The 24,588-nt window shown below is 38.7% G+C and overlaps 1 protein-coding gene across 1 annotated transcript in view; it reads right to left on the reverse strand.

The window, feature by feature from the left end:
* Positions 1-1,974: 1,974 nt before the first annotated feature.
* Positions 1,975-24,588, reverse strand: part of LOC126475393 (probable serine hydrolase) — a 37,183-nt gene continuing 14,569 nt past the window's right edge. Inside the window, exon 2 of the mRNA XM_050103228.1 lies at positions 1,975-5,494. Coding sequence (XP_049959185.1) covers positions 4,641-5,494 — 854 coding nt within the window. The 3' untranslated portion in view covers positions 1,975-4,640. The remainder of the gene's footprint in view (positions 5,495-24,588) is intronic.

Below are 24,588 nucleotides of genomic sequence, written 5' to 3' on the forward strand. Positions count from 1 at the left end.
GACACTTAAATCCTTTCACCTCGAATTTTAATTCCACTCTCGGACCTCTCTTTTACTTCCGTCATTGCTTCTTCGACGTACAGACGTAACAGCAGGGGCGAGAAACTACATCCCTGTATTACATCCTTTTTAATCCATGCACTTCATGCTTCGTCTGTCACTCAACTGCTTCCTCTTGGTTCAAGAGGGAACAGTGACTCGCAGAGCAACTACTTTGTATTTATATAACTCTTATATATTTGTATGACTTTGTGTAGAGAATGAAAGAGGGCAAAAAATTGATTTTTCTACAATAAAGCAGCATTTTGTACATAACTAGAAAGAGGAAAACCTCATTTAAGTGGTTATTGTTTTATGGGCATTATTAGCCATGTGTTGGATGCGTCTTGATTGATGTGTGGCTGCGTTAGATGATATGGGTGCTTGCCATGTAGTGTTTTCTTTTTCCAATTTACTTTCTTTGTATCTGTTGATGTTATGTGATCTAAAGGGTTGTAGAGGTGGTTATGAAATTGTAGTGGTGTAGCCGATGTATTTATGTGGGTGATTGCTTTGTGTATTTTGCTAGTTTCTGCTCATTCTATAAAGAATTTTCTTAAATTGTCTACCTGTCCATAATGTAGGTTTTTTATGTTGATAAATCCCCTTCCTCCTTCCTTTCTGCTTAATGTGAATCTTCCTGTTGCTGAATGTATGTGATGTATTCTATATTTGTGGCATTGTGATCGTGTAAGTGTATTGAGTGCTTCTAGGTCTGTGTTACTCCATTTCACTACTCCAAATGAGTAGTTCAATATTGGTATAGCTTAAGTATTTATAGCTTTTGTCTTGTTTCTTGCCGTCAGTTCTGTTCTCAGTATTTTTGTTAGTCTTTGTCTATATATTTCTTTTAGTTCTTCTTTAATATTTGTATTATCTATTACTATTTTTTGTCTGTATCCTAGATATTTATAGGCATCTGTTTTTTCCATCGCTTCTATGCAGTCGCTGTGGTTATCCAATATGTAATCTTCCTGTTTAGTGTGTTTTCCCTTAACTATGCTATTTTTCTTACATTTGTCTGTTCCAAAAGCCATATTTATATCACTGCTGAATACTTCTGCTATCTTTAGTAATTGGTTGAGTTGTTGATTTGTTGCTGCCAGTAGTTTTAGATCATCCATGTATAGCAAATGTGTGATTTTGTGTTGGTATGTTCCAGTAATATTGTATCCATATTATTATTATTATTATTATTATTATTATTATTATTATTACCAAGCAACAAACTTAGGAACCAACACAACTGGATACGGATTATTATTATTATCATCATCACACTTATAATGACCGTAATGCTGTTGTGTCTTGAGTTTTCCTCAACTGTTCTGAATTTGGTTGAAAATATCGTGATCAAGAAGTTTTAGCTCTACAATAAAAGCACCATTAATGATTACTGTATGATGGCAAAATTACATTTGTAGGACCGTTTTTCTATTTTATTCTGTTTCTTTTTAAAATATTTGAAGTAATTATCCAAAGAAATGTACATAAAATATATTTGCAAGGTGATTTTTATGATCAAGTTTCATTACACTTGGGAGATCTGTTCTGACTGGTCGGATTACTCATCTTTTCTTGGCAGTTATTAACTAAATTTTCCTACCTTGTTGTTTCTGTCAGCTACTTCACCAACTCCTCAAGAATAAATGTCTTTTATTTCACACATACAGAGAGTGATTGTGTGTCCTTGTAAATTTTTTAATAAAAATTGAAGTCTGAGGTTGCTTAAAATATGTAATCCATCTACAAACTAAAATTAGAAAACCACAATCAGCAACACATGGTGAAGCAAGCATAGCAACAGACTCAACATATCAAGATGTCACACACAGAACTGACTGAAATATGGAAGTGTTAACTAGGTTTTAAAAATGTGCATTTTCAGCCAGAAGATTGTGTGTAGCAACAAGGGCATGGTTAAAAAATTCTGAATTTTACCATCAACAAATGAACAGTATTTTTATTAGCACCACACAAAAATAGGATAAACAATTTCTCTGGCACTTTCTTCTGCGACAGGGTAAAAAAGGAATGTTTTATAAATTTGGTAACGTCTGTCTGCCACTGTCAATAAACCATTTATTACAAAACAAAGACAGTTCATTTGTTATAAAATATGTCCTACAAAACATTCATCTGTGTATACAAATAAAAAAAAATGATTGTGTGTCATTGACATTTCCTCCCATACCCCCACTACAGATAAAAACAAACTATGAATTAAACAACTCGTGCTGTGATGTAAATGTTATTTAGTTACATTTCCATTTCAATATTCTTCCAGAAACTCCCTTCTCAGAACAGTTTCCTATCTGAAATATGATACTGAAAAAATAGAGAGAGGCATTGTGACTGTCTCTCTGAAACACCCATAAAAAATAGGAAACATTAAAATCACATCAAGTAAAAATTCAGTAACACCAGATATCTGTCAGTTCATCATAGAGATAAAAAATTACCAAACACATAATAAAATTCAAGCAATGTAGTGCACATCAATTACAACTGTAAATATATTTGTGGCTACAGCTCATTTGCTTCTCTCTTTTGTGCAAAAACCTGAGGAATGCTAACAGTGACTAGATGGAATTATTGAAGTATTCATTACATTTCAAATACTCAGAATCAATCTCACTGCACAAATATAATGCAAAACACAGAAGAGGATCCTGCCAGCAGAATCTCTACCTTATTAAAGTGCTGCATATTCAATGCATACTCTGAATACTAGCAAAAATACCCTAAACAACAAAACAAAAAATTCCACTGTGTTGTTGGAGTTAACATCGTAAACTCTCAGTCAGGAACATACACTAACCTTTATTTCTACATTAAGTAGTAACGGATAAGGCTGATAAGGATGGACTAAGATTAACTTTTCCTCCACAGATTACTTGATGTTAACAGATTTGAGAAAAGCAAAGTTTTTTCCGAATATATGTAAGATCCACAGATCTCAAACCAGCATAGGTGCTGCTTATCTTTCCCATTGCAACAAATTAAAATAGATTGTAGCACTTCTCCACAAACCGACAATGCCAGTGTGTATCTAGTGGTGTAGTGTTTCAGTGGTTCAAGAGCTTTCCAGAAGAGTTTTCATTTATTAAATATGTTGGGAGATTGTATTTGAATATCTATTAGCAGAGAAACTAGTATCAGTAGGCTTGCTGCGGCACTCTGAGATGATAATGAGTAACATTACGTAAAATAAAATGTGAAGTTCATAGGATAGTGTCTTTACAAAAGTAAAGTAATAGTAGCACAGAAAAATAAGGAGTAAATTAAAACGAATATAAAAAACTGGTTATGTCTAAATTGATCAGGTGAAATAATTTTGTTATCTCTGTAGTATAATCACAAGGACGATAGAGGCTTAATGGAAGTGAAAGATTGCAGTGGTAAAACAGACATTTATGACAAAGAAAAACATTTTCACTGGCAAACATATGAGTAAAGATGTCAGAAAATCCTTTGCATTTAAGTATTCAGAAGGGTAGACCTTGGGTTGGGTGGAAAGGGAATGAATTGCAAGCTATTGAAGTGTAGTTATAGCAGAAAATGACAAAAATGAGCTGGATGGAAAGGAAAACAACCTGGAAGCCTTAAGGAAAATCAACAAAGACAGAAAATTATTAAAGGAAATGGAAAAGAGAACAACACTTACTGGACACGTGATCACACAACACTTTTGTCATTAACATTCTTGAAGGGGAATTACCGGAAAAGAAAGGAAGAGGATGCCTAGGAAAAAGTACTTGGAAGACACTGAGATAAGGATAGGCTGTCACAATGAAATGGAACTGAAACAAACAGCCAATGATAGAAATGAGTGGTTGCACTGACAAGGCCTTAGCCCTTAGATTATCTGTGTGTGAATGTATGTATATACCAATTCAATGGAGTGCCTACTGACTGTAACAAAAGGTTATGCATACAGAGATAAGCCAAGAGTTTCTCCACCTCTCTACAATTGGAGAAATGATTCTAAATTATGTTCAAAAGAACTTGCCACAAAATTAACAATTTCGCAACCTTTAGAAAAGAAAATGATTCTGCTTGGGGAGAAGGTGATAAGGATATAAGTTTTTGCCTGTAAGGGAATGATTTACCAGTATGCAGCAACCATCTCCCTTCCCCCTCTCCCTCGCATTACCCTTACAAGAGTATTTCACGTGTGTTGCTGACAACAAGAAAGAATACTCCAAAGAAATGGGCACATAATCTTCAGTTGTGGAATGTTTTGCAAAATTCAAAATAATGTGTGTGTCATATCCATCTTTATCCTTGATCTCACTTGTCACTGGTAAGGCTCCAGGACATTCGTTCCAGGGTTAAGAAGCAGTGCTCAAGAAATATTGTGTGGTTCAAAATTATTCAACATACAATTACTTGTATCTGGAGTTTGAGGAATTCTAGAAATGCTGTATTGTGCACACAAGCAGAGAGTTACTACTATGAAAAATGTTATGTAAACACACACGTAGATTTATAAACAAATGTGGAACAAATTAATCTCACTACTCCTTTATCAGCACTTTAACAGTCAAGATGCATTTTGTAAATTCTTCATTTAACTATTAGCTAGAACAATATTCTAGTTATGATGTTAAAAAGTTAACAATATGTGTACTGACACTTTCAGGTGCATTCAAGTGCAAATGATGGGTTCCTTCAATCTCGTAAAATTCAAATCTTTTTGCAGTCTTTTTAATTTTCTCAAGGACATCATGATAATGTTCAGGTTTATCAAACTTCAGGCCGGGTTTTGCTCTTATATTTAAGTACTCACATTTTATCCTTTCTGCTAACTCAAAAACTAAATCTGCTGATATGAGACCCAAACCAGCAACTTTCAGTCGGACATCTCTGCTAAAGAGGTACCCTTCTTTGGTTGATTCACAATTTGATTTTGTCACAGGATTCATACCCCTTTTCATTAGCACTTCACAAGACTCTCGTGTCAGTGAGTCTTTATAAGCACTCTGCACTATATCAATCATTTCATCATATGTATAACAAGGTGCATCCTCTGGCGTCAGGGTTTCATACTTAAGGAATCTGTCAATTCCTTGCCCCAGTTCGTGCACTATTCTGGACGGCTCTCTCACAGCTGGACTCACAATGTCTATCGAGACAAGTTTTTTTATGTCATCTGGGAATACTGAAGCATACAGAAAACCTATAGTACCACCCAGAGAATGTCCAATGATGGAAATATGTTCCCATTTAAAATGCTTCACCACACGCCGCACAATGACAAGACCATCCCAGAAAATGTAATATTGTTGACCTTTAGGATAATGAGATGACAAGCCATGACCAGGGAGGTCAATACACAGAACAGCAATGTCAGCAGGGAACAGAGGAATTAGCTTGTCAAAGGTACCAGCATTGTCCTGCCACCCATGCAATGCAAGTATAGGTTGCTTCTCCCTTGGACCCCACCATTTTCCTAGAACAAATTCATAGAAGAACAGTTACATAAGTGACTAAATTATCATTAAACAAAAATACTTTTACCTTTCTCTTATCTATAACATTATTATAATATACTGTGCCATATTTTACAGACCATAAGACTCACTTTTTTCTCTGAAAAATTGTCTCCAAAATTTAGGTGTGTCATACTCAAAATTAATGCATAAATATCTAGAGTTCGATTTAAAATTCCCACCAGACTTAAAAATGGCCATTTATTCAGTGAAACCTATCTCTATCTATCTGGCTAAATTGGATTCAACTGTCAGCAGCAGTGCACTGATGTGATGAACATGAGTTGCAGGGATTTACAAAGCTGCTAACACAGTCCCCTGCCACGCTAACACAAACCCCGAACACCATCTAGACTATGATGCATCACTGCAGTCTACAATGATGATTTCCAGAGATTTTAAGTGTCACTTCAGTTTTATAAATAAAGATCCTATTTCCGTCTGGCTTTGTACTCTAATAACAAAAGTGGTAAAAATATTATTTTTTAATAAAGCTGCTTAAAAATTAAGGTGCATCTTATAGCCCATAACATCTTATAGTTCATAAAATACGGTAATTCCCTCCTAGAAGAAAGACTTTTTATATTGTAGATTATCTTGCCAGAAGCTACTGAGTTACTGAAATAGTTAAAGAATTATTTTCTACAACAAAGAGGAAATTAACAATAAATTGTTGCCACACCAGTCTCTTCCATCAAAGTTAAATAATTTACTACCAATTGAGATCACTGAATTTCCATTAGGCGATCAAAATTGAGAACTTAAAGATAATTGCCACATTGATACTGTACAAATGAAACAAAAGGAAAAAGAGAAACAGGCTTAATACTGTAATTCTAATAGTCCAAGTGCACATGCCAACATCAGATCACGATGATGAAGAAGCGGAGAAAATGTATGATGAAATAGAGGACATCATTCAGTCTGAAGGAACAGGAAAAGTAAATACCATAATCATGGGTGACTGGAATAGTGTGGTTGGACAAGGCAATGAAGCAAACATTGTTGGACAATATGGATTAGGAAAAAGAAACAACAGAGGAGGAATGCTAGTGGAATTCTGTCACCGAAATAATTTGGTGGTGATGAACACTTGGTTAAAGAAAAGGAAGAGTAAACTGTACACATGGAAGAGCCCAGGAGATATGAACAGATACCAGATAGACTACATACTCGTGAAACAGAGGTTTGGGGGCAGTGTGAAGGACATCAAGACTATGCCGGCTGCCGACATCAACTCGGATCACAACCATTTGGTTGCAGATATCAGCAGAAGGCTGAAGAAGATCTGACAGCATGGGAGGAGAAAACAGAGATGGGACTTGGAAAAGCTAAGAGAAAATAACATGGCAATAAGAGAATCGTTAGAGAAAAAATTTAACGAAGTGAGACGCAAAAATACAAGTGCAAGTGCGGAAGATCAGTGGTATAATGTTAAAATGGTTTGGTTAAATACTCTGAAGAGTGAAGTTGGGAGGGAGGCAGAGAGCGAGAAAACCCTGGATCACCAATGAGATGCTGGAGAAGATGGAAGAAAGGAGGAAGTGTAAAAATGTTAATGAAGAAGAATACAGAAAACTTAACAATGCCCTCAGGAGGGACACAAACAAAGCAAAGGAAAAGTACTTAGAAGAAATGTGTGATGAAATAGAAGAACTACAAAGAAGAGGAAGGTATGACCTCATGTACCAGAAAATGAAGGAACTGGGAGAAGGAGAGAACAAAAGTGTAAGAACGTTCGGAATAGAAGATTCTAGAGAACAAGGAGTTACTAAACAAATGGAAGTGCTGAAAAATGGGAAGAATATATAAGGAAACTATATGATACAGAACATCGCCCAGATGACATCAACATAGAGCCAGAGGAATCTATTGACAAAGATGAAAAAGGGCCCAGTATACTGACAAGGTAAGGAGAGAAGGAGATAAAGGAGATGAAGAGTAGGAAAGCTACAAGGAATGATGACATACCAGTGGATTTCATTAAAGAAATCAGAAATGAAAGTTTGAAAGTTCTGACACAACTTATGGACAAAATCTATGAAACTGGAGAATGGCCTGAAGACTTTTTGGATGTCACAATGGTTACTCTAGAGAAGAAAAAGCAAGCCAAGAAGTGTAGTGATTATAGAACAATTAGTCTGAGGCATCAAGGGATCACAAATTTAGCTCTGGAGGGCAGCGTGGAGAATAGAAATCGTAGAGGGAGACCAAAAGATGAATACACTAAGCAGATTCAGAAGGATGTAGGTTGCAGTAAGTACTGGGAGATGAGAAAGCTTACACAGGATAGAGTAGCATGGAGAGCTGCATCAAACCAGTCTCAGGACTGAAGACCACAACAACAAGAAGTCTGATATCGCACGTGGCAAAGATCATTGCAAGAATACTAAATAGACGGTTGGAAAACAAAATCGAAGAAGTGATGGTAGAAGACCAGTTTGGCTTCAGGAAAGGAAAAGGGACCAGAGACACCATTGGCACGATGAGGATATTGTCAGAGTTTGGCCGTTAACAAAGAAGTTTGCACTTGTTTTATGGACTGGCAGAATATCTTCGACAGAGTCAATTGGAATATAATGATGAACATCCTTAAGGAAATAGGAATCAACTGGAGAGATCGTATACTTATAAGGAACTTGTACTTGGGACAAAGGGTAAAGGTACGACTGAACTATGGAGAAATGAACAGTGTGGAAATAGGAAGGGGAGTGAGACAAGGATATTGTCTGTCACCAAATCTCTTCAACCGGTATGGAGAAATGCTGGCGAGAGAAGTGCTGAAAGGATGCGGAAACTTAAAAGTAGGATGTCTCATGAACACCATCAAGTATGCAGACGACCTGGTAGTGTTCGCCAAAAATCAGAGACTGCAACATATGATGAACAATTTGGTGGAAACAGAAGAAAATGTGGCATAGAAACCAACATCGAAAAATCAAAAGTGATGCGCGTATCAAAACGTGAGAAACACTTGAAGATAACTGTTGACAATCGGGAACGGGAAAATGTGAATCAGTTCAAGTACCTGGGAAGTTTTATCACAAAGGATGCCCACTGCACCAACAAAATCCAAGCAAGAACCGCTATGGCCAGAGCTGCTTTCAACAATAAGAGGACTTTGCTGACCAGCAAGTTGAGTTTGGCATTGAGGAAAAAACTGATAAAGTGCTACATTTGGAGCATTGCACTGTATGGAGCAGAGACATGGACCATAAGAAAGAAGGAGAAAAAATACTTAGAGAACTTTGAAATGTAGTGCTGGAGGAAAATGGAAAAGATCAAGTGGACAGATCGCATAAAAAATGACGATGAACTGCGAAGAGTAGGAGAGAGGAGAAGTATTCTGCGTACAGTTCTTCAGAGAAAGGCCAACTGGATTGGACATGTACATAGACATGAGTGACTCATACATGATGTCATCGAACGTAAACTCAGAGGGAACGCAGGACGAGGAAGAAGAATTCAACATCTGGACGACATGAAAGATGGAAGAGGATACAACAGACTGAAGGAAGAAGCTGAAGACAGGGAACATTGGAATCAGAAATTCTCTGTATGAAGACAATAATAATAATAATAATAATAATAATAATAATAATAATAATAATAATAAACCCCGTGGAGGCCCGGGAAAATAATAGGCCTCCGGTATGTTCTGCCAGTCGTAAAAGGCGACGAAAAGAACAAACCACTAATAGGGCTAACCCCCCTTTTAGTGTGATTACTTGGTTCAGGACAGAACTAAAGAAGCCTCGGACAAGCGCTGTCATGGTCGGGGACGACGCTTGAACCCTATGCCCGTCCACAATGGTAACGACACTACTAGCCACACGGAAAATGATTTAAATCCAAATAGAGGTGTTTTGCAGGATATGCTTCCTGCAACCACCCTAGAAGGAAAACAAAGACAGAGGATGAGATGGTCAGATGAAGTCAATCGACACCTCATGTTCTGTTATTACCAAGCAACAAACCTAGGAACCAACACAACTGGATACAGATCACAAGTATACACAACTTTTATTACCAGATACCCAGAATTAAAATTTTTAACAGAACAACGTCTAGCTGATCAGATTCGTGTAATAATAAAAAATAACAGGATACCCCAGTCAGAATTAGAAAACATCAAACAACAAGTACAACAAATACTGGAACAAAATAATGTGCAATCAGAAGAAGAAGAAAATACAGTAATTGACTGAAACATCCCAGAGCAAACAAACAAAGAACAACACGCATCAATTAAACAATCAGAGGAAAACGAAATCTTAAGACAGTCACCAACACAAGCACAAATAGAACATGAAGTGACACACGTTAGATATAGAAGAAAAATTTCAGTTGACATATATAGAATACAAAGACACAAATACAGACATTAGACCATTCTTGCATAGACCACCAAATAGTCCACAAGTCGAAACAACAATAAAAACTATCAACACAATCATACACAACAAAATAAATGAATACACAACTATGGAAGAGTTACAATTACTGGTTTATGTAGAAGCACTCACTACACTAAATATACACACTAGGCAGAGATCAGAACGAACCAACACACAGAAGAAACCCACAAAACCAGCATGGCAACACAGGCTACAGATCAGAATAGAAAAAATGAGAAAAGACATCGGACAGCTAACACAATTTATAAGAAATGAAATATCAGACAAAAAAGGAAAAAGGTTAGGTAAAATCTCACAACAAGAAGCAATAGAGCAGTTAGACGAAAAGAAGCAGAAACTACAAGCTTTGGCCAAACGACTTAGAAGATACAAAAAAAGTGAAAATAGAAGGAAACAAAACCAAACATTCAACACAAACCAAAAGAAATTTTACCAAACAATAGATAACACACACATAAAAATAGACAATCCACCAAACATAACAGACATGGAACACTTCTGGAGCAGCATATGGTCAAACCCGGTACAACATAACAGGCATGCACGGTGGATACAAGCAGAAACAGACACATACAAGATGATACCACAAATGCCTGAAGTGATAATTTTGCAACATGAAGTCACCCAAGCAATTAATTCTACTCACAATTGGAAAGCCCCTGGAAAAGATAAAATAGCAAATTTCTGGCTAAAGAAGTTCACCTCAACACATTCACATCTAACTAAATTATTTAACAGTTACATTGCAGACCCATACACATTCCCTGATACACTTACACATGGAATAACGTATCTGAAACCTAAAGATCAAGCAGACACAGCAAACCCAGCAAAATATCGCCCCATAACATGCCTACCAACAATATACAAAATATTAACTTCAGTCATTACACAGAAATTAATGACACATACAACACAGAACAAAATTATCAATGAAGAACAAAAAGGCTGTTGCAAAGGAGCACGAGGATGTAAAGAGCAACTGATAATAGATACAGAGGTGACATATCAAGCTAAAACTAAACAAAGGTCACTACACTACGCATACATTGATTACCAAAAAGCTTTTGATAGTGCACCCCACTCATGGTTACTACAAATATTGGAAATATACAAAGTAGATCCTAAATTGACACAGTTCCTAAACATAGTAATGAAAAATTGGAAAACCACACTTAATATCCAAACAAATTCAAATAATATCACATCACAGCCAATACAGATTAAGCGTGGAATATACCAAGGAGACTCATTAAGTCCTATGTGGTTCTGCCTTGCCCTGAACCCACTATCCAACATGCTAAATAATACAAATTATGGATACAATATTACTGGACCATACCCACACAAAATCACACATTTGCTATACATGGATGATCTAAAACTACTGGCAGCAACAAATCAACAACTCAACCAATTACTAAAGATAACAGAAGTATTCAGCAATGATATAAATATGGCTTTTGGAACAGACAAATGTAAGAAAAATAGCATAGTCAAGGGAAAACACACTAAACAAGAAGATTACATACTAGATAACCACATCGACTGCATAGAAGCGATGGAAAAAACAGATGCCTATAAATATCTAGGATACAGGCAAAAAATAGGAATAGATAATACAAATATTAAAGAAGAACTAAAAGAAAAATATAGACAAAGACTAACAAAAATACTGAAAACAGAATTGACAGCAAGAAACAAGACAAAAGCTGTAAATACTTACGCCATACCAATATTGACCTACTCATTTGGAGTAGTGAAATGGAGTAACACAGACCTAGAAGCACTCAATACACTTACACGATCACAATGCCACAAATATAGAATACATCACATACATTCAGCAACAGAAAGATTCACATTAAGCAGAAAGGAAGGAGGAAGGGGATTTATCGACATAAAAAACCTACATTATGGACAGGTAGACAATTTAAGAAAATTCTTTCTAGAACGAGCAGAAACTAGCAAAATACACAAAGCAATCACCCACATAAATACATCGGCTACACCACTACAATTTCATAACCACCTCTACAACCCTTTAGATCACATAACATCAACAGATACAAAGAAAGTAAATTGGAAAAAGAAAACACTACATGGCAAGCACCCATATCATCTAACACAGCCACACATCGATCAAGACGCATCCAACACATGGCTAAGAAGAGGCAATATATACAGTGAGACGGAAGGATTCATGATTGCAATACAGGATCAAACAATAAACACCAGATATTACAGCAAGCATATTATTAAAGATCCCAATACCACAACAGATAAATGCAGACTTTGCAAACAACAAATAGAAACAGTAGATCACATCACAAGCGGATGTACAATACTAGCAAATACAGAATACCCCAGAAGACATGACAATGTAGCAAAAATAATACATCAACAACTTGCCATACAACATAAACTAATAAAACAACACGTTCCCACATACAAGTATGCACCACAAAATGTACTGGAGAATGATGAATACAAATTATACTGGAACAGAACCATTATAACAGATAAAACAACACCACATAACAAACCTGACATCATACTCACCAATAAAAAGAAGAAATTAACACAACTAATTGAAATATCCATACCCAATACAGCAAATATACAGAAGAAAACAGGAGAAAAAATTGAAAAATACATCCAACTGGCTGAGGAAGTCAAGGACATGTGGCATCAGGATAAAGTTGACATTATACCAATTATACTTTCAACTACAGGAGTCATACCACGCAATATCCACCAGTACATCAATGCAATACAGCTACATCCAAACTTATATATACAACTTCAGAAATCCGTAATTGTTGATACATGTTCAATTACCCGAAAGTTCTTAAACGCAATGTAACATATACCGTACAGTTAAAAGGAAGTGACGCTTGATCAAGGTCCACGTCACTTTCATTCCGAACCAGACCTAAGGTCTGAGAAAGGAAAGGTAATAATAATAATAACTAACAACTGTACACCAATTTGTACACTTTCATCACTTTAAATATTTTACGTAATCTGGAAATTCCTCAGCAGAACAATAACTTCTCAAATTCATCACCATATGGGTCATAACTCTGTGAAACTTTTGTCTCACTTGACATGGGTGCCCTGCTTCTAATATCCACTACAGTGTCATTACTGTTAAAGTCATTCCACGAATAGGTCAGCCACCTGTGAAACACAACTTATTCATCTTTCCTCCAGCACAGATAGTTAAAGAGGTTAAGGCAACCAGACACACTATACTGATAGCACAACACACTGTCTTTTTATGGAGGATATATTATTACATTACAACAGTAAGGAACTTAAAGCTTTCTTCACTGTGTGGATGATTTCAATTAGTCTGCATTTTGCCTAAAAGCAGAACATTCTTGAGGGTAGTTGACGAACTCACTCACTCACGGCTAACTCTAATGGAAGATGCATTACATATAACAAGTGGTCAATAAATATGGCAAATCATTTGCAGGAAAGAATGTACATAAACACAAGAATATAGCTTACTCCCCTTCAAAATAGCCGTCTCACATGGTTATGCATTTCTGACAATATATGCAGAGGCCTAATAACTCTGGGCAAAGGCAGCCTATAGGATGCATTTGAGGTTATTATTCACAATGCAGTGCATATCAGCAATGCCCCACGACCATTGTCTTTTTAATTGTTTGTTCAAGAAAGGAAAGGGGAAACAATGTGCAGGGAGAAAGATTTGGTGAATCATGAAAGTCATGGAGCAAAATAGGTTCTTTTCACACTCCAGTGGCATTTGCTGTCTCATAATGTGACTGATCAATCAATCTTACCAATGGCTTGTCATAAGAAAAGCTGTGGTTGACTTGAATATTGACACACTGCACCACCTCGACTCAGGCTGGAGTGAACACCAATGGCAACTAGAACTCCAATACTTCGCTGATACCTAACTTTGCAGCCACATATCTAGTTAATAAAATTATGTGAAGAAAAGTCTTTTCCTCCTTGTTCATAGTGACAATGCAATTGTTGTATGCTAGGCATCCTGTACACAACATTCTCTCCTTTATATATCAGTATGTTTGACCAGTGTATATGCTTCTCGATGAGCTTGCAGGTTTCCAAATGAGAAATTCAAACTACTCTACATAAATGCACAAAATCATGAGCAGCATCTGCAGCAGTTTCAATACCAAACTTACCTAATGGTAGATTTGAGCAGGATGATTTACTATAGAGTCACCAAAAAGATAGTTTTCTGCATATTAACCAGGCCTGATAGAGTTTTTGAAAACACCAGTCAAATTGCTCACCCAATGCCATGTTTACACAACTGTGATAAATGATTGTTATCACTGCTCTCATTTTCATTAAACCCATATAGGATGATATTCTGAAGACAGAACATACGAATTTACAGATGACCACCTACAACTCAGTCAGCCGACATTTATTTATTTATTTTGGAAGATGCATCATCCTTGGAATTTCTGTAATTCTTTTGTTTGCAGATTTTCTAACCAGCATTCTGTAGACTATGTACTAACTCAATCCATGACCAAGCGACTTTGGCTCAAATAGCCCCACAGAAATTACTTTAAAAAATAAGAGAGATGGCTGAAGCAAAGATTCACAGGGGCAGGCACAGATGTGAGTACATGAGGCATAGTATATATGATGCAGGATGCAACAGGTATGCTGAAATGGAGAGGCTAGCTGGTAAGCAACATTACTGAAGAACTGTCTCAAACTAAGCTTACGGCTGATGACAAATAATGCACATCACAGTCATAATATTTTAATTCTGTCTTGCTGCCTGAAATTTCATGGCACTGGCTTAAGAGGCGGGTCCCCTTAACTCTCTCCTATTTAATGTAAGACAAATGACCTAATACCTCAACTTCACAGTGTGAATTAGTTCAAGAAAACACACATTCCCCTGCAAGTTGACTGGTTAAATTTTGTCCCAAATACCCTCATTACTCATGGCCAGCTGTTATACAAGTATTGTGCAGATACAGGGGTAGCAGCACATAATGCACAGGAAGTATGCCCAATGCTGCACTCAGAATGTAAACCTGAATACAATGAAGCCATAATCTAAATGTATGTGTAATCTAACCATAACTGATCTAGGCTCTTATTAAACTGCAATATGTATAATCTTCCTGCCCTCTGCATTGCTTTCAGATATTCTAACATATAACGGTTTTCAGACATTTTAAGCTTCAAGTCCCTCGGGTGAGGCAGCAGTGGCTGTGCATGAATGATATTGGATAGCTAGCAATGTCAATGTCAAATTGACTAGAGGGAATTGGTGTTTCCTGAAGACACACTGCAAATTACTGACAATTTATTGTTGCAATGACAAAGACCTACAATAGATGACTATTAACCACATGTTCAAGGGTCTTTTGTCATAGTCCATGGAAGTTACAATTTGAAAATTACTTGCATCAAGGCAACCACCTACTCATTTGAAGAACAGCATCTTGATATCTTCTCTCCACAAGTTCAGACGCCACCCTTCGGATCTAATTTAAAGGTGAGAGGGATGGGGGGGGGGGGGGGGGGGGGGGAGGGAGGGAGGGAGGGAGAGAGAGAGAGAGAAGAAATTTTCTTATATAAGGTACACGTCAATGACGTTTGCTAAGGTGGGGGTCATTAAGGCAACACAATAAAATACTCACATGAAATATGAAAGAGACCAAGTTGTAGACTCATCAGTAGTAAATGGCTTTCAAAAACTCTTCTCTCTGAGTATCCTTCAGTCTTCAATTCTTCTCTCAATAGGTGGGATTATACTAGGCACGGCCTTAATATCATCAGGAAAGGGTAGGGTAAACTGGCTGGGAAAATAGCAGGAAAAGTTGGTTTAAAAGGGAGGGGGAGGGGGGGGCGGGGAAGGGACCAAACTTGCAGGTCATCGGTCCCTTGTTCCCAGTAAAATAATTACCTAAGGGAAAGAAGAAAAGAAAGAAGAAGTAAAGCAGAATAACACGAGAAACAAAGAACCAGAAGAACGACAGAAGGACAACCAACACTACTACGGACAAAACAGGAAAAAAATACCACACAGAGAAGCAAGAAACAGTATAAGGGGCAAAAACAAGAGAGCAGATGACCGTGGTTGGCCGACCATGAGAATAAAAAGGAAAAGCCAGCCACTCTGTGACACATTAAAACATCCACCCTAAAAGTATTAGAGTGGAGAACACAAAGAGACGAAGGACAAGTGCTAAAACTTATATAGAATGATAAAACCCACTGTCACGTATAAAACATAAAACTAAATTAGCCATGAGGTGTTGTCAGCTAAAATTAATGGCAGCGAGTCTGGTAACTGAAGAGCCTATCACAGGGCAGCCAAAGGAGGACAGCTCACCAAGATACGGGCCACTGTCAGCTGAGCACTGTACCAGCACTGAGGCAGGTCATCTCAGCACAGGAGGTAGCCATGTGTCACGTAAGCATGGCCAATGCGGAGCCAGCAGAGAACCACAGAGACTCAGCGAGAGGCCCGCATGGAGGACTGCCATACATTTGTAGCTCCTTAAGTGGCACACAGCTTGCTGTGCGTGCTGAGGTTATGCCATTTCGTCCCCCAAAACTGCAAAACCTTGCAGCATAGTACTGAATGTCAGTTGAAGTGAAGCCGATCTCCATAAGTGGTTTTCCGCATAGCCTGTTTGGCCGGCCTGTCGGCAAGTTCACTGCCTGGGATTCCAAGGTGGCCTGGGGTCCAGACAAACACCACTGAACAACCGGACCATTCCAAGGTGCAGATGGACTCCTGGATGGTCGCTACCAAAGGCTGATGAGGGTAGCACTGGTCGATAGCTTGTAGGCTGCTCAAGGAGTCAGTACACAGAAGAAACAACTCCCTTCCTTGTGAGGACCCTCTCAGAGGGTGCTCCCACCTTAGGTGAATGTTTACACCTCAGGTCACACCACCTGAGAAACGGACAGAGGGACCAATCGGCATGGTCAGAAGGTGTCAGCTTGGGCAATCACCCTTCCCCAGGCCTGGCCTTTACCAGGGGGTACGCACGGGCCCTACTTGTCTACCCTGGGCGGGGAATTACGCTTTACCCCGTCACCGGCTACACATGCGAATGCGTCGGTCGGCCTTCAGGCATGCACAGGGAGGAAAGAAGAATCGGAAAAAAAAGGGAGAGAAAGGACAGGCTGTGTCAAACACCGAGGCAGAGACCATAGAAGAAAAGTATCCGAAAATACATGACAACAACAACCATAGGCTGGAAAAGTTTTTCTTCCATTTATTCATAACATCACAGACCGTATTGGGAAAGTTTTGGCCAAGTTTCAAGTGGAGACAGTCTTTCGACCTACCAAGAAAATTAGTGAAAGTTTAAGATCGGTGAAAGAGACACGACACCCCTTAGCTACCCAAGGTGTGTGTAAAATTCCGTGTAGCTGTGGCATGATTTATATTGGAACAACTAAAAGGAGTGTTAATACCCACCTAAAAGAACACAAAAGGAACTGTAGACTGGGACAAATAGACAAATCAGCTGTAGCGGAACACGTTTTCAAAGACGGTGATCACGAAATAAAATTTAGTGAGACAAACGTGATAGCTAGGACCTCACATTATTATACTTGCATGTATAGAGAAGCTATAGAGATCTACAAGCACGAAAATTATTTTAATAAAAAAGAACAAGGATTAAAACTAGACAAGATATGGTGGTCAACTCTGTACCAACAGTGACTATCGAATACCTATGATCGAGAGAGATGGTACTAGCCAGAGATAGTTTTAAAGTCGAAAGCACATCATGAGTGGTGGTGCCATCTAAGTGTTCTATATAAGCGGGACCTCCAGCGCCTAGCAGCCAGTCGCCGACTCACCTCAGAAGATGTTGCCCGCAGTAGGCAACGAAACGTCAGGAAGGAGAAGCAGTTTTATATATGGACCACGGCAATTCAGCCCGGAAGTTTTAATTAATGAAGACGCCATCCATGAAAACTTACGTGTTATGATTAGACAGTTACTTCCTGCATTGTCCTTATTCTGACAGCCACAGCTACAAGAGGTGTTTGAAGAGGCACAGGTTCACTACAGACTGAGTTTCGGATATAAATACAAATGCCATCTGACACTGGACTATAGTCGCTACAGTTCCTGTAGTATCCCTTATAGCCACAGACGGCAAGGGTCCGCATTGCTGAGAACCAGGTTTCCTGGAGGGCAATGCAGAAAGTAGATGTAAAGCTTAACAGTTGACATAGCTCAGCTATGTTGTGGAAAAACCCACCACAATTCCACTGAAGGATGACGTCATAGTGAGACTGGGAAGGCATGGAACATTCAATTAGGTAGTTTACACCTCAGGCTCACCTGCTGCCACCGACTTTTTGCCTGAGCAGTCTATATCCATTGCGTCTGAGGGTCCGGCGAGATCTAGGTCCTCAGCGGACGCCAGAATCTCCATGTCATTCACAGACACAGAGTTTGTAGGTAGTGGTGGAGTAGGTGCCACCGCAATTCCCTTAGTCTTGGGAACCTCCTTTTTGGATTTCTCTCGCTGCTCCTTGGGTTTCCCTGGCTGGGAGGACTTCACTGATTCAGTCTCCGGGACTGAGGATGAGCGTGAAGCCCTACGACCAGTTACAGGAAGGGAAGTGCCCCCCCTCCGTCAGGGGGGCAGGTGTCGTCTTCCGGTTCTGAGAAGGATAGGAATGCGAGGAACTGATAGGATGACAACTGTTCTCGTAGCAGCGGCTTAAGAGGAGGCCATAGCCAGAAGATGTAGGCGCTCAAATTTCCTCTTAGTCAGTATAGGTCAGTTGGTCCAGGGTCTTATATTCTATGATCTTCCTCTCTTTCTGTAAAATCCTACAGTCTGACAAGCAAGGTGAATGATGCTCTCCACAGTTGACACAGATGGGAGGCAGGGCACATGGAGTATAGGGATGTGAGGGGCGTCCACAACCTCAACATGTGACACTGGAAGTACTGCGAGAAGACATACAGCCAAAATTCCAGCACTTAAAGCACTGCATCAGGGGAGGGATATAAAGTTTGAAGTCACAGTGGTAGATCTTCACCTTGACCTTCTCCGGCAATGTGTCACCTTCAAAGGCCAAGATGAAGGCACCAGTGGCAACCTGATTATCCCTCAGATCCCGATGGACGTGCCAAACAAAATGAACACCTTGCCACTCCAAATTGGCAGGCAGCTCGTCATCAGATTGCAAATGAAGGTCCCTGTGGAATATAATACCCTGGACCACATTTAAGCTTTTATGGGACATGACGGTAACAGAAACATTCCTCAAACTTGTCACAAATGAGTCATGCCTGTGACTGGGCAGAGGATGCTGTTTTTATCAAGACTGACCCAGAGCGCATTTTGGACAAGCCCTCCACATCCCCGAACTTGTCCTGTAACTGTTCCACAAGAAACTGAGGCTTCATGGACATGAAAGATTCCCCATCAACTCTAGTACATACGAGGTACCAGGGCGAATAAGCTTCACTGCCATCCATAGCATGGCGTTCCTCCCATTGTGTAGAAAGGGAGGTGAACGGTTTGGGGTCATATTTGTTAGCACTGAAGTTAGACTCTGCGGGCTTAGAGACTGCTGGCGGTGGACCACCAGCAAGAGATGCCGTACAACGCTTCATGATGTGTCATCCGCCCTGATGCCACCCACTCCGACCAGGGGCCTCCCTACATGCACCACCCAACCTCAGCAAGGGCCACCTGTCAGGATGACCATTGCTGTGAGTCTCGAAGCCCCGGGGAGATGGGCAACTACTCCATGGCATACGTGGGGAGTTAACGGCACAGGTATCTGTGTAGTCAGGGGGCCACAACAAACAGGGTACATGGCGGCCCCACCACAACAGACTGGCTACCATGCTGGATATGAGGTGCTAAGAAGCCCATGGTCATTGTCAATGCAGAAAGCGACACTACATAGTGTATGGTGGAAAATGCACCCAGGAAGGTGTCCTCACCCAAGAGATGCAATGTGATGACGAGAAAGTGGACACAACATACCATGTAAGACGCCCTTCCCCAATTGGCTTGCTCTTCGGGAAAATTTAGAAAGATGGAGGTCAAACCTGACAAGGGACCATCACATAAAAGTCGAAACACAGGAATACCTCGGGCCTATTCTAACACCCGAACCTGCAGGCGGGAAAATAGTAGGAAAGTTAAGGGGGGAGGCACTGTCATGAGTGATAAAATATCCAGTGGTTGTAGTGTTCAGAAAATACCTTTTTTTTAGGGTAGAGAGGATAGAAAGAAAACAAGTTTTAAGAGAGGTTAGGATTGAGAGAAACCTTCAGTTTGAGAAAGAAACCAAACAAACATAATTGTAGTTTATTACATCAGCACTAACAGCTGTTGGTTAAGAATTTTCAACTATCAGCAGAAATTTCAACTATACCCATTTTTAACTCAGTCAATGTGAAATGTCAGCTATCTTTATTGCATCAAAATATTTGAGGACTGACAAATAAAATTAATGAATTAATTCTCTACATAGATGAATCAGAGTCCTCAAACCCAGCTGACATAATCTGCCTCTCTCAACAGAAATAGAATTTCATAAAAAATCCTTCATAATATTATAATAGAAGGAAACATTCCACGTAGGAAAAATATATCTAAAAACAAAGATGATGTGACTTACCAAATGAAAGTGCTGGCAGGTCGACAGACACACAAACAAACACAAACATACACACAAAATTCATAATATTAAGTGTATATGGAGCACCTGCAGGTAAATTTAATCTGTTCAAAAACCACCTCGAGGCTGTACTGGCCCATTCAACAACCAAACACAAAAAAGTATTGGCTGCTGGTGACTTCAATGTATGTCCTTAAAGACTCTCCCAGTAAGAACTTATTTGAGTTAGTAACACTATCATTCAACTTAATTCCCACTTTTCTATAACGTCCAACTAACAAAATTATATTACAAAACGAATAGTCAATGGCCTCTCAGACCATGACATGCAGTTCCTTCTGTTAAATGTTAATACTGAACAGGATATAAAATCTGTTAAATCTGAACTCAAGAGGGTAATCAACAAGCCAAAAATGTTTTAGGTCACTCCTCTGAGACATTCACTGGAGTGAGGTTTATAGTGATCATGGCATGAATGAAAAATATAACACTTTTGCTAATGAAGTGCTTACCTTATTTGAACACTGTTTTCCCCCAAAAGGAACCAAGGTTAGAGCAAAGTCTACAAAGAAGCCATGGATTACTCAAGGAATAGAGGTATCTTGTAAAACAAAAAGAAAACTGTATCTCTCAATCCGAAACAGTTCTGAAGTTGATGCTATAGCACATTACAAGAAATACTGCAAAATATTAAAGACTGTGATATGGACATCAACACAAATTTAATACAAGGAAAAGATAGTTATACCAGATAACAAAACAAAGACAATTTGGGATATATTTAGTGAAGGAGGAGACCGGTAGAACCAGACATGAAGAGGGGCAAATAGCATTAAGAGTAAAGGATACAGTGGTGACAGATGTATATAGTGCTGCAGAACTTAGAAACAAACATTTTATAGCTGTTACTGAAAATATGGGGTTGTCAGGTTCTGTGGATGCTGCCATGGGTGTACCTCAGACCAGACATTTCAAGTAACTTCCATAATATGAAATTGACCCTCACTATCTCAGCAGAAGTAATGTCCACCATAAAATCTTTAAAAACATCTATTGGGTATGATGAAATATCAACAAAGTTAATTAAAGAATGTGATTCTCAGTTCAGTAACATATTAAGCTATATGTGTAACCAGTTGTTTATCAGTGGAATATTTCCTGAATGGTTGAAATATGCTGAATTAAGCTACTGTTTGAGAAGGGAGATAAAGAAATAGTGTTAAATTTCCGTCCAGTTTCAATTTGCCAGCATTCTCAAAAATTTTAGAGAAGGTAATGTACAATCGGCTATATAATCATCTTATCACAAATAGCATCCCGTCAAAGTCACAGTTCACTTACAGAGAAAATGTACCTAATTCATTTGACAAAAAATTGCAGGCAACTGGTATGTTTTGTGATGTGTCAAAGGCATTTGACTGTGTAAATCACAATAGAATTTTAAGTAAATTAGAATATTATGGTGTAACAGGAAATGGTGCAAAATGGTTCAAATCTTATATCCCTGACAGGAAACAGGGTGTTATTAGGAAAGAGAGATGTATTAAGCTATCAAGCATCATCCAACTGGGAACTAATTACATGTGGGGTCCCACAAGGTTCCATCTTAGGGCCCTTACTTTTAATTGTGTATATCAATGACCTTTCATCAGTAACATTATCAGATGCCAAGTTAGTTTTGTTTGCTGATGATACAAACATTGCAATAAATAGCAAATCAAGTGTAGTCTTAAAAGTATTGGCTAATAAAACATTTGTGGACATTATTCACTGGTTCCTAGCCAATTCTTTGTCACTAAACTTTGAAAAAACACATTACATGCAGTTCAGAACTTGTAAGGGGTGTTCCACAAATATATGCCTAACATATGATGACAACCAGACAGAAGTAGTGGACAGTGTTAAATTCTTGGGATTACAACTTGATAATAAATTCAACTGGGAGGAGCACACCACAGAACTGCTGAAGAGTCTAAACAAATCTCTATTTGCAATGCGAATTCTGTGACATAGGGGATATAAAAATGAAAAAGCTGGCATACTATGCTTACTTTCACTCCATAATGTCATATGAGATAATTTTTTGGGCAATTCATAAAGCCAAGCTAAAGTTTTCCGGGCACAAAAGCGTGCAATAAGAGTTATATGTATTTTTTATTCCTTAACGAAATTTGTCCTTAAAAATTTATCACTTTTTTAAACAAACACTTCAGTTCAGGATCAAAGCTAGAAGTAAAGAATAATTTTCACAAGATTTAAAGTCACAAAAAGGTGTGCATTATTCAGGAACACACATTTTCAATAACTTGCCAGTAGCCACAAAAAGCATAACTGCTTCTACTCCATTGATGAGCTTCTCAGTAGAACTAACTGATTTGTGGTGTGTGTTGTGTGTGTGTGTGTGTGTGTGTGTGTGTGTGTGTGTGTGTTTTGTGAGAGAGAGAGAGAGAGAGAGAGAGAGAGAGAGAGAGAGAGAGAGAGCGCACGCGCGCGAGCGCAACTTCTGCACCATTTCAGTGCAGTAATGTGTTCACTGTAAATAAGTATTGTGGTAGTTCTATTATATGCTTATTACCTTATAAATAATTTTTTTTTTTAATTTAAATTCAGTGCATAAATGCAATCTTAGTAAATGACTGTTATAAAATGATCCTTTCATATACTGTTCAAAATATAATAAAACAAGTTCTCACAGCTCTGGAAAGCAAAGAGCTTGCAGTAGAAGAGATTTATTTTGCAGTTAGAGAAGTTGAAGTAGTGCTTCACAGCTCCTAAGATATGCACTTTTGAGCATGTTTACTAGACTTTTGTGCTTCAAATGGTTGTCCCTACACATTCCTAAATACTGACCATTCCTCCTGGGACAAACTGAGGAATGCCTCAGCAGCTTTCCAGATTACACTAGGTGACACAGAATTGTACAGAGTGGCTGTGAATTTCACTCAGTAGGCCTTACACCACACTCTCCTGTTAAAATACAACCAGTTGGCAAGAGTGAAATTAGGTTGCCATACGAAGGCTCCATTTTGGTGGTTTACTTTTCAGCACTACTATTTCAGGGGATTATAGCTGGACTGGGATGTTATCACTGGAATGAAGAACCTCCATCAGACTGTACCAAACAGTATGTGTGATGGATTGAGAGCCGATGAGGAAAATGGATGACTCATATGTTGTGCCATTCACCCTTGATGAGAAGACATATGTATTTAAGTAACATCTTGCTCTAAAACAAATCTGACCCCTCAGGCCCCTCTGGATAGTTAGTTGTTCTGTGGAAACAGCCTTGTTGAGGGGTGTCATAAATTGCTAAGTACAGTGTTCAAACTACAAGCATTGTGATCACATGTATGAATGAAGAGTTACACCAGTCATTCACACACAAACTCTGTCCTCCACTAGGATAATATTTTCCTACGAGATTACAATATTTTTGCACAGTTTCAGTAAATAGTTTAAAACAGTCTTGTACAGAGAAACAAACAGAGGACGTTTCTTGCACTAGACACTCCAATTCTTCCACACAGACCAATATCATTTACAATTGGAGGGGGGGGGGGGGGGGGTGTTGAGGATGGGCATGGGGTGGCCACCAAGGACATTGTTTTTTGTATAGACTGTGTTCTGGAAAACTTTCATCTATGCTAAACAATCAAGCTTTGTGCTCTGTGGTTAGACTCTCCTTACAGATAAACTTGCAAGTACAAGTGGAGTCTAATCTCCCTAACGGCTGGGTCTGCACTGAGGTAGTTAGCATGATCACTAAGAGTTTTCATTGTCGTAACACAAGATGTTTTAAGGAGTGAGGTTATGTTGCCTTACATTTCTTCAGAATAGGGTAGCTTTTTTTTTGCCAGCCATAGTTTCTTCTTCTTTGCTCATAGAACACAGTGCAATGCTCACTATAAGCCAGCTGGTTATTTGAGGAATTAAAATTTCTGGGGATGTACATGCAGTACCTACCTCATGAGCAG

The sequence above is a fragment of the Schistocerca serialis genome, chromosome 4 (genome assembly GCF_023864345.2).
Source record: "Schistocerca serialis cubense isolate TAMUIC-IGC-003099 chromosome 4, iqSchSeri2.2, whole genome shotgun sequence".
NCBI lineage: Eukaryota > Metazoa > Arthropoda > Insecta > Orthoptera > Acrididae > Schistocerca > Schistocerca serialis.